At 45.4% G+C, this 10,914-nt stretch overlaps 1 protein-coding gene across 2 annotated transcripts in view; it reads right to left on the reverse strand.

Annotated features, from left to right (window-relative positions):
* Window positions 1–10,914, reverse strand: part of BSPRY (B-box and SPRY domain containing) — a 21,799-nt gene that overhangs the window by 7,497 nt on the left and 3,388 nt on the right. Inside the window, exons 1-3 of one of the 2 annotated variants that reach the window (XM_011973686.1) lie at window positions 10,272–10,373; window positions 3,059–3,289; window positions 1,414–1,439 (exon numbers count right to left, since the gene is read on the reverse strand). In XM_011973686.1, the coding sequence (XP_011829076.1) occupies window positions 1,414–1,439; window positions 3,059–3,286 (254 nt within the window). In that variant the 5' untranslated portion in view covers window positions 3,287–3,289; window positions 10,272–10,373. Of the gene's footprint in view, window positions 1–1,413; window positions 1,440–3,058; window positions 3,290–10,271; window positions 10,374–10,914 lie in introns of those variants that run through there. The other variant, XM_011973687.1, reaches the window with a different exon arrangement.

Raw genomic sequence — 10,914 nt, forward strand, 5'->3', positions numbered from 1 at the left:
TGCAACCTCCGCCTCCTGGGTTCAAGTGATTCTCCTGCCTCAGCCTCCTGAGTAGCTGGGACTACAGGCGCACACCACCATACCTGACTAATTTTTATGTTTTTAGTAGAGACAGGATTTCACCATCTTGGCCCAGCTGGTTTTGAACTCCTGACCTCAAGTGATCCACCTTCCTCGGCCTCCCAAAGTGAAGGGATTATAGGCATGAGCCACCAGGCCTAAAAAGTTTTTTAAGACAACAACCAAAAAACCCCCATACCCTCCTATGACTATATATAAGTCCACAAATGCACATCTATTCAAACCCATTGCTGTCAGAGAATGGGACTGGGAAAGGGTGATGGAGACTCATTTTTTCTTTTTCTTTGAGACAGGGTCTTACACTGTTGCCCAGACTGAGTGCAGTGGTGTGAGCACAGCTCACTGTAGCCTCAACCACCCAGGTTCAAGTGATCATCCTGTCTCAGCCTTCCGAGAAGCTGGGACTATAGGCTCTCGGCATGATGCATGGCTAACTTTTTATTTTTTTGTAGAGATCAGGTCTTACTGTATTGCCCAGGCTGGTCTCAAACTCCTAGCTTCAAGCTATCCTCCTGCCTCAGCCTCCCAAAGTGCTGGAATTACAGGTGTAAGACACCATGCCCAGAAAGATTCATTTTTCATTTTAAATGGCTTTATATTGGTGGAATTTTTTTCTCTCATGCACATGTATTGCTATTGAAACTTATATATGAAAATAAATAATTTATACCCGTTGAAATATAGAAAAATAAGTAAATAAGAAGAACGGACTGTGTTCCCTAAGTATAGCTCTGAAATTTCACACAGAAGGTCTGTGAATTACTCTGCCTGGCAAATTATGTCCTCTTGACCACTTCCTCAGGCACTCAGCTCTTTTAGAACTTAGGCAGGACCTGGTGAAATTCTTTTATTATTGAAGAGCTAAAATGCAAAATTTGAGTGGTAATGCAGACTTAAGTTTCAAAGATTCCTCCATCAGGGAAAGGAAGAATGAGGCAGAGGTGACAGTACTAGGGCAGGTGTTAGACGGGTCCAACTCCCTGGTTCCAGGCTTAGGGAGGTCCCTTCCCCTTTTAGTGTCAACATTTTCATCTGCAGATGGAGGTGGTAAAACCCTCCAACAGGGTGACTACCTTTTTACAGAGGAAGTTTAAGAAAGCAGTGGCAAGCCTTGGATTACTAAGTATTCCACTGCCTTTCCATGTGTTTTAAAGCAGTTCTCTAAGCCAAGGACAGACAGATTCCCTGTCCACAGAGCCGGGCTCCAGGAAAGCCACTCAGCTGCATACCCTGTGCATTCTCCCAAGAGCAGCAGGGCCTGAAGGCAGTGGGGTGTGAAGAGGCCTAAGGGTCTCCAAGACTACCCAGTCAAATCACAGGGTCTATACTCACCTCTCGAAAATCTCTTGCTCCTTCTGCTGTGAGAAAAGAAAACAAAGTCAAGCTTGGCACCAGATACCCAGCAGGGAGTCAATGCTAGGACAGATTTAACCACCAGAAAGGGCTCCATGTGGACTCTAGAATAAAAACTTCTACTCTTTAAGACCAGCATGAAGTTTTCTAGGCTGTTCTACACACACACACACACACACACACCCCCATAACACATGCTCACAATGAATCACTCTACCCCATGTCCCAGGGCATCCTGGATTCCCCTCAACTCCACTCAGGACCATCGCCTGTTTACCCGACAGCATCCCCCATGAAGACTGCCAGCTTCTGGATGGCTGCGACTCTTTCTGAGTCTTCTATTGTGACTGTCCCAGTGTCTGTGAAAGAGCAAGCTCTGTCCATGGACGCTGTGACTAAATGAATGCAGTTTCAGGCAGTCATGGAAACTGCCCTACTTGCAGAGGCAGTGGGACAGCTCAGGTGTTCCACATTCTCCTTCCTCTGCTTGTGACTCAGATGCCACCTTCTCCCCTCAAAACTGCAGGCAGCTGCCTATCTATATAAAATACTTTGAAAGGCTATGTACCAAATATGAATCATGGTGATTTCTGGGTGGTAGGATTAAGGATGAGCTCTGTGTTTTCATATCGAAGACCTCGTCAGCTCCCTGGAGCACAGTGTTCTCTCTACATGCTCCTGAACTCTTTCCACCTCCTCACTTCCTTTGACACAGCTAGTCTTCTTATCTTTCAGGCATCAGCTTCTAAGTCACTTCATCGGGAAAGCGACTTTTCTCTGACCCCTCTTTCCCCTAGCCTGAATTGTCAGCCCCTAGCATGGGTGAGTTCCTCTACTGCAGCACATATCCTTCCATATCCTAATTGTCAGTTAGCGTATTTGTCTCCTTTGTAAGGCTGGGAGCAGCTGACAGCTGCATCTGGTTACTCTGCCCCATAGCACAGCGCTTCACATATAATAGGCACTCAGTACACATTGACTCACTATCAAAAGAAAACTATTATCAGTGCCAAAGAAACATAGTTTTATTCCCTTGCCTCATGTTAGAGAAGAAATTATTCAATGATACCTGTTAGAGCACAGTCAGGCAGACTTTATTCAAGACTTCATTGCAATGGGGTCTTGCAATGGGAGAGAGACTGGGTTCAACTCTGAACACAGCGTGGGCAGGTAGGAATTTATAGCTAAGGAGCAGGGTCGGGGGTTAGTGGATGGAAAGTTACTAAGAGAAAACATTGGGGGTAAGGGGATTATGGCTAAGCCTACCTAACAGGATTCTTGCTGCAGACAGAGCACAGTGATCAGACATCACCTGGGGGATGGTGGTGGATGAGGAACCTCATCAGATATCAACGATGATCAGATATCAAAGATGGGGGTTTCTGGCTACACCGACTTAGCAGGGTTCTTTTGTAAAAACTAGATTTTATAATGAAGTGCACAGATGGGCCTGGGAGAAGGCTCAGAAGCCTGACTAAAGTTTGGCCAAGCAAAGAATCTTTGTCACTCATCCCTGCTCCAAATTCTCATCTCCACCCTCCTCACACTGACAAACATTCTCCATATTTTCAGACTTTCGGGGAGCCTGGCCAACTGGTCATGCCCTCACCCTTGCCTGACTTACAATCAGCTGCAGGTCATCCAGGTGGGTAAGCATGCCCACCAGGCTGGTGCGGATGGTGTCAAGCTTCTGCAGTGCCTCGGCCCAGTGCACCCGCTGTGTCAGGATGCTCTGGTGGGCCCGCTCCTCTTCGCCATGCACCTGTTCCAGTAACCGCTGCTCCTCGCTCTCGCAAAGACTCCTCACCAGACTCAACCGCTGGATAACCAGTTCCCTCGCTGCACTGGCCATGCTCTGATGAGGGATAAAATGAGGAGCTGGGTGGTCTGTGCAAAGCCCCGGTCAGGAATAAAAGGGTTTAGGCTCAGTGGAAAGGAGTGTTGAGATTGATTAGCAATGTCTGCCACAGGCTTAGTAATGAAAATAATAGCATGTAAGCCTTTTACTTTGACATCTCTGCCCTAAGACTTCCCAAATATGGTTTAGGATAAAGAAATCTGAGACACAGACACATAGGCCATATCTCAGGGAGCCATGATCACATAATGGAAGACCTGGGCAGGACTTAGAGCCCGACTAGAATACTCTGCTTAATCACAGTTGGGAATACAAGGTCAAAGGATCAAGGTCAGAGAATCACAGAATTGCAGAGCAGAGGGCCTAAAAAGTCATCTGCATCAGCAGGATCCATACCAGCAGTGGTACAGTTGATATTTCACCATTTTGAGGGAAAAAACTGATAACTTCCTAAAGCTGTCCATTTCAACTGGTTATGTGGTAGCATTTTTATCTGCCACAGAAGAGGCCTGAAATCAATTCTCAGACAATTAAGTTAACAGGTGTCTTCTTGTAATTCTTAGCACAGTGCCTGGCATGCAGTAGGTACTCAAATATTGACTGAATGGGAAATGTTTTCTTTTTTTAAATTTTTTTTAAAAATAGAGATGGAGTTTCACTGTGTTGCCCAAGCTGGTCTCAAACTCCTAGGCTCAATCAATACGCCCAACTCAGCCCCACAAAGTGCTGGGATTATAGGCATGAGCCACTGTGCCCACCCAGGAAATTTTTTCTGACTTAGGAAAAGATCTCTTGGTAGTGCTCACATGGCAATTCAGTAGCAAAGCTGAGACTGGAACCCAGTTCTCTTGACTCTCAGTCCAATCCCATTCCCTTACACCAGATGCCACCTGGCAACCAATCCTCCCCAAAGGCACCTGTCGCATAAGCAGCTGCACTTGTACTCTTGCCAGACAAGTGGGAATAGAACTGCCTCCTTCATGTGAGAAAGTCAGGGATGGCCAGCAGCTTCCCTATGCCCTGTCCCTGAAGACCTGCTCTATACAATGCACGGGGCAGTCATTCCTATTTCACAGAAAACTCTGAGACCCACAGTTTGCCTTACAGGGAGGAGACAGTAGCTAAGTGAATGGCAAGTGAACCCAGAAGGTAAGACTCCAAGTTTATAGTGTGCTCTTGAGGCAACATAACATAGCGGTCAGGAAATTAAGCTTTAGAGATAGTGTCTAGATTTAAATCTTAACTGCTCCGCTCATTAGCTGTGGAACATCTTCCTTATCTTCCCTATGCCTCTATTTTCTAATCTGTAAAATGAGAATAATAATAGTACCTACCTCATAAGGCTATAGTGAGGGTTAAATGTGTTAATATATATAAAGTAGAACAAAGCCTGCCACATTATGTGTTCAATAACATTCGTTCACTATTGCTCTTCTTCATCTTTTTTTTTTTTCTTTAAGAGATAGAGTCTTGCTCTGATGCCCAGGCTGAAATGCAGTGGCCCTATCATAGCTCACTGCAGCTTTGATCTCCTGGGCTCAAGCGATCCTCCTGCCTCAGTCTTCCAAAGTGCTGGGATTACAGTCATGAGCAACTATATCCAGCCCACTATTATTCTCCTGTTTATCCCACCTTAATGCCTTACCCACAGGGTGAGCCCCTGAAACCATGGTTGTACTGTTTGATCCTGGATCAAAACAGATCCTCACCCAAGATGAATCAGATTCTGATTCCTGCCTAAAAGACTAGTCAATCTCAACAAGTTTCTTAAGCCATTCCCAGAAAAGGAGAGCAAAGCAAAGAAAAAACTTCCCTTTCCAAACACATGACACAGAGAGACAAACCAAAAACCCTCTCAGAATAAGGCAGAGAAATGCTGGAAAAATAGCCCAAGCATCCTTTTAAAAGTGTAGTTGTGGCTGGACACAGTGGCTCATACCTGCAATCCCAGCACTTTGGGAGGCCGAGGCAGGTGGATTACCCGAGGTCAGGAGTTTGAGACTAGCCTGGCCAACATGGTGAAACCCTGCCTCTACTAAAATACAAAAAATTACCTGGGCCAGTGGTGGGAGTCTGTAATCCCAGTTACTCAGGAGGCTGAGACAGGAGAATTGCTTGAACCTGGCAGGTGGAGGCTGCAGCGAGCTGAGATCACACCACTGCACTCCAGCCTGGGTGACAGGGCGAGACTCTGTCTCAAAAAAAAAAAAAAATTATTAAGTAGAGAGCAGATTTGAACCAACTAATAAGTGTTTTATTTTTTGAGACAGGGTCTCGCTCTGTCACCCAGGCTAGAATGCAGTGGCGCAATCATAGCTCACTGCAGCCTCAAACTCCTAGGCTCAAGTGATCCTCTCACCTCACCCTCCCAAGTAGTTGGGACTATAGGCTCATGCCATCATGTCTGGCTAATTTTTTAATTTTTTGTAGAGACAGGGTCTTCCTATGTTGCCCAAAATAGTCTCGAACTCCTGAGTTCAAGTGATCCTCCTGCCTTGGCCTCCCAAAGTGCTGGCATTATAGGCATGAGCCACCATGCTCAGCCCAATGAATATGCTTAATAGACATACATATAGAACTCTACAGGCCAGGCACAGTACCGGGTCATGCTGGTAATCCAAGCACTTTGGGAGGCCGAGGCAGCAGGATCACTTGAGCCCAGGAGTTCAAGACTGCAGTGAGCTATGACTGCGCCACTGCATTTCAGCCTGGGCAACAGAGTGAGACTTTGTCAAAAAAAAAAAGAAATAAATAATGAAATTAAGACAGAGATACAAAAGAGAAGATCAAAAATACTAGAAGCTGGTTCTAAAGACTAATAGTCAAACCTGTGGCAACTTTGATCAAAACTAAGAACAACTTTATCTTAAGTAAACCCTTAAGAAAAAAGAGTTCTGTTTCCCAATCCATTGAATAAGGCTTACATAACCTTGATACCAAATCTGATAAGGATTGTACAAGAAATGAAATTCATAGACTAATCTCACTCCTGAGCATACATGCAAAAATCCTAAAACAAAAATAAAAAATGCTTTACTGAGATTAGCAATCCAAATTTAGAAATTTTGTATTAACAATAATACAAAGGGAGAGGAAAGGGTACATTGGCTATAAAAGGGTAGCACAAGGAGTCCTTGTGATGGAACTGTTCTGTATTTTAATTGTGGCAGTAATCACGTGAATCTCTACCTGTGATAAGATAGTTAAATAAACACACACCATTTGAGAGCAGTGATCTCTCCCACGTCCTTGGAACCCATGCAGGGACACTCTGTTCTCTTAATTTACTTCTATTTCACTAGCTGATTTCTTGGTCCCCTTTGCTGGTTCCTCCTGTCTTCTCAATAGGAGGTGAAGTGCCCTAGAACTCAGTCTTTGGATCCCTGCTCTTTCGTGTCTACACTCATTCACTTAGTGATGTCATCCTCTTCCACGGCTTTCAATACTATTTATACACTAATAAATCCCAAATTTTTATCTCCAACCCAGCCCTCTCCCAACTCATATATGCAGCTACCCACTCAGCATCTTCACTTGGATGTCAAATAGGTATCTCATGCCCACAACAACTTAACACGCCTGGTCTCCCCCACTTCCCTCCCCGCCTCCGCCAACCATCACTCCACATGCAGTCCTTCCCCACCCGAGTTCATGGCTGCTCCATCCTGCCAGTTGCTCAAATAAAAGAACTTAAGCATTATCCTGACACATCTTCTCTTTCTTTCATAGCCTACATCTAGTCCATCAGCAAATTCTGTTGCCTCTTCAAAATATATGCAGAATCCAGCCACTTCTCAGTAGCTTTGCCACCATTGCTTGGGTCCAGACCATACTTGTTTCCCACCTGGATTATTACAATGGCTTCCTAACCGGTCTCCCTGCTTTAACCCTTGCTGCCTATAATCACTTCTAAACATAGCAGCTGAAGTGTTTCTTTTTTTCTGAGATGGAGTCTCGCACTATTGCCCAGGCTGGAGTGCAGTGCGCAATCTCGGCTCACGGCAACGTCCACCTCCTGGGTTCAAGTGATTCTCCTACCTCAGCCTCCCGAGTAGCTGAGAATACACGCACCCACCACCACACCCAGCTAATTTTTTGTATTTTTAGTAGAGATGGGGCTTCGCTATGTTGGTCAGGCTGGTCTTGAACTCCTCACCTCGTGATCTGCCCACCTCGGCCTCCCGAAGTGCTGGGATTACAGAAGTGAGCCACCAAGCCCAGCCAAAGTGTTTATTTTAAATCTTAAATTATACTATCATGCTCTGCCCAAAAATTTCCAACAGCTTCCCATCATATCCAAATAAAAGGCAAAATCCCTATGTGGCCATTGAGGATACAATCCAGCTCATTGCTTCTCTGGCCTCATCTTCTACTGCCTTTGCACTGTGTTCCTCCGCTCCAACCTCACAGGCCTCCTTGCTGCTCCTACAGCATATCAGGTACACTCCTGCCTCAGGGCCTGTGCATTTGCCATTCCTTCTTTTCAGAACACTCATTCCCCAGATGTGTGGTCCATTCCCTTATCTCCTAGGTTTCTGTGCAAATGTCATCCTTCTTCTTCTTCTTCTAGGTTTCTGTGCAAATGTCATCCTTCTTCTTCTTCTTCTTCTTCTTCTTCTTTTTTTTTTTTCTTTTTGAGATGGTGTCTCACTCTGTCCCCCAGGCTGGAGTACAATGGTGCGATCTCTGCTCACTGCAACCTTCGCCTCCCAGGTTCAAGCGATTCTACCACCTCAGCCTACCGAGTAACTGGGACTACAAGTGCCTGCCACTACAGCTGGCTAACTTTTTGCATTATTATTATTATTATTATTATTATTTTGAGACAGAGTCTCACTCTGTCACCCAGGCTGGAGTGTAGTGGTGCAATTTCGGCTCACTGCAAGCTCCGCCTCCAGGGTTCACACCATTCTCCTGCCTCAGCCTCCCGAGTAGCTGGGACTACAGGCGCCCGCCACCACGTTCTGCTAATTTTTTCTATTTTTAGTAGAGACAGGGTTTCACCTGTTAGCCAGGATGGTCTCAAACTCCTGACCTCGTGATCCACCCACCTCAGCCTCCCAAAGTGCTGGGATTACAGGCGTGAGCCACTGAGCCCAGCCTCGACCCTCTTAATGAAGTCATTCCTGGTCACAGCACATGTAATTGCAATCCGTCTTATTCTCCTTTCTGTTTTATATTTCCCCAAAGCACATATCACCTTTGGACATAACATATATTTTATTTGTTACTGTCCCTCTTCTGTGACAAGAATGTAGGCTTCATGAAAATAGGAATGTCTGTTTTGTTCACTGGGGAATGCCTAACCCATTGAACAACAGTATCTGGCACATGGTAGGTGCTCAATAAAGATTTGTTAAATAAATAACTGTGACATGTTGGTAGCTTTCCTCTTAAAGTCAGGATTTGTCAGGCCAGGCACAGTGGCTCACGCCTGTAATCCCAGCACTTTGGGAGGCCGAGGCGGACAGATCACCTGAGGTCAGGAGTTCAAGACCAGCCTGGCCAACATGGTGAAACTCCATCTCTACTAAAAATACAAAAAATTAGCTGGGTATGGTGGCGGGCGCTTGTAACTCCAGCTACATGGGAGGCTGAAGCAGGAGAATCGCTTGAACCTAGGAGACAGAGGTTTCAGTGAGCCGAGATCACGCCATTGCACTCCAGCCTGAGTGACAAGAGCAAAACTCCGTCTCAAAAAAAAAAAAAAAAAAGCAAGCCAGGATTTGCTACACTAGCTTCTATTTATTTAACACAGTACTAAGGTCATGACCAGTGCATTAAGACAATAAAATAAAAAGGATAAGGAAGAAGAGGGGAAGAGGGCAGAGGAGGGAGATGGAGACCATCATGCAAAGCGAAGCATAGATGGGCACCAAATAGCTGCCTGGACTCCTAGCAGCTTTCTGGTTCCTAGTCTAGCCCCTTTTAGGTCCTAAAAGGACCCCTAGTGTCCTGTCAGGAAACGCCCCATTTTCTTATGCTCGTTCAACTGGGTTCTGTTTCATGCAATTAAAAGAACCCTGACTAATGTGGTACCAAGTCTGCTCCACGTACTATAGGGAAAGGAGGGAGGGGATGTGCAGAAAGAAATTCATAGACTCTTCCCCTGATACGCATACTTAAGAGTAATGACACAGCAGTGGTCATGAGTCTGCTGAACAAAAAATCTGCAGTGGAGGCCAGGCACAGCGGCTCACACCTGTAATCCTTGCACTTGGAAGGCCAAAGAGGGAGGATGGCTTGAGTCTAGGAGTTTGAGACCAGCCTGGTCAATATGGTAAACCCCGCCTCTAATAAAAATTAAAAATATTAGCCAGGCATGGTGGCAGGCACCTGTAATCCCAGAGCTTTGGGAGGCTGAGGCAGGAGAATTGCTTGAAACCAGGGAGGCAAAGGTTACAGTGGGCCAAGATTGTGCTACTGCACTCCAGCCTGGGTGACAGAGTGAAGCCCTGTCTCAAAAAGAAGAAAAAAAAAGGATCATCAGTGGGATGTAGCAGAAGGAGCACTAGCCTGGGAGACAGAAGATCCAGGTCACGGAACCCACTGCCAGGAGGCGGCGTTGGGCAGGTCAGTTCACCTCTTTAACCTCTATAAGGACCCATTTTCCTATTTGTAAATGGGAATGTTATTGCTATCTACTTCATAAGATTGTCACAGAGAATATTCAATGTAAAAGTCCTAGGTTATTTTATAATTCTGGAGCTGGGCAGAAAATGACTAGATGGTAGGTGAATACGACCTTTCTTGATCCCCTCTGCCAAGATACCCAAGAAAGTCATTTGCTTAGCAGAGTCTTTGCACCAAGTATGGTACAGGAACAAGCCCACCCTGCCCAGATGGCAAAACTGAGTCTCTGAGGGATTGGAAGCTTTGCTAGTAGCACAATGAGTCTGTGAGGTTGGTAAGGGACCCTAGACTTGCCCAAGTCCGTAAGTCTAAGGGGGCCGAGTAGAGAGGAAAGAAGAGGAATTACCACTGCTCTTTGGTTCTTCCCTGGCAGGACGTCCGCCACATACTTGGTGATGGCAGCACTTTGTAACTGCAGCCTCTCACACTGGTCCACAATCTTGTTCTGCAACACAAACAACGCTCATGGCATCTTGGTCCATGTACCTGAGCCATTCACTCCATCCCAGTGATTTTCTCCTGTTACCACACCTCAGCCACCCACTCCCATGGTCATAGCCCAGATCTCATGATTATCAAAAACTGCACCACCTCCTAAATCTCCACTTCAAGGATCCACACTCTCCCCACCGTGCCCTATCCTTCTCAATCCCTAATTCTAGGATCCCTATTCCAGCAACAGCTCAGTTGAGGCCACCAACACATTAGTAGGAACACCTTTCACTGTCCATCATCCCCTTCTGTGACCTGACCTCCGTCTTTATCCCAGAACCCCAGCCTATCATTATAATAACTTTAAAACAAATTTTTCCTTTATGAACATTCTCAGGCTATATTATTTAGAAACATTTAAGATTAGAATCATTTTATGTTGCTGGTGAACTGCACATTTTCTAAGTGACTTTATCTTTAGTAGTACGTTTGCCTTAAAGTCCATTTTGTCTTGTGTTTATTTTTATTTAATTTTATGTACGTATGTATGTATGTAT

The sequence above is a fragment of the Mandrillus leucophaeus genome, unplaced genomic scaffold, assembly GCF_000951045.1.
Source record: "Mandrillus leucophaeus isolate KB7577 unplaced genomic scaffold, Mleu.le_1.0 Scaffold1394, whole genome shotgun sequence".
Taxonomy (NCBI): Eukaryota; Metazoa; Chordata; class Mammalia; order Primates; family Cercopithecidae; genus Mandrillus; species Mandrillus leucophaeus.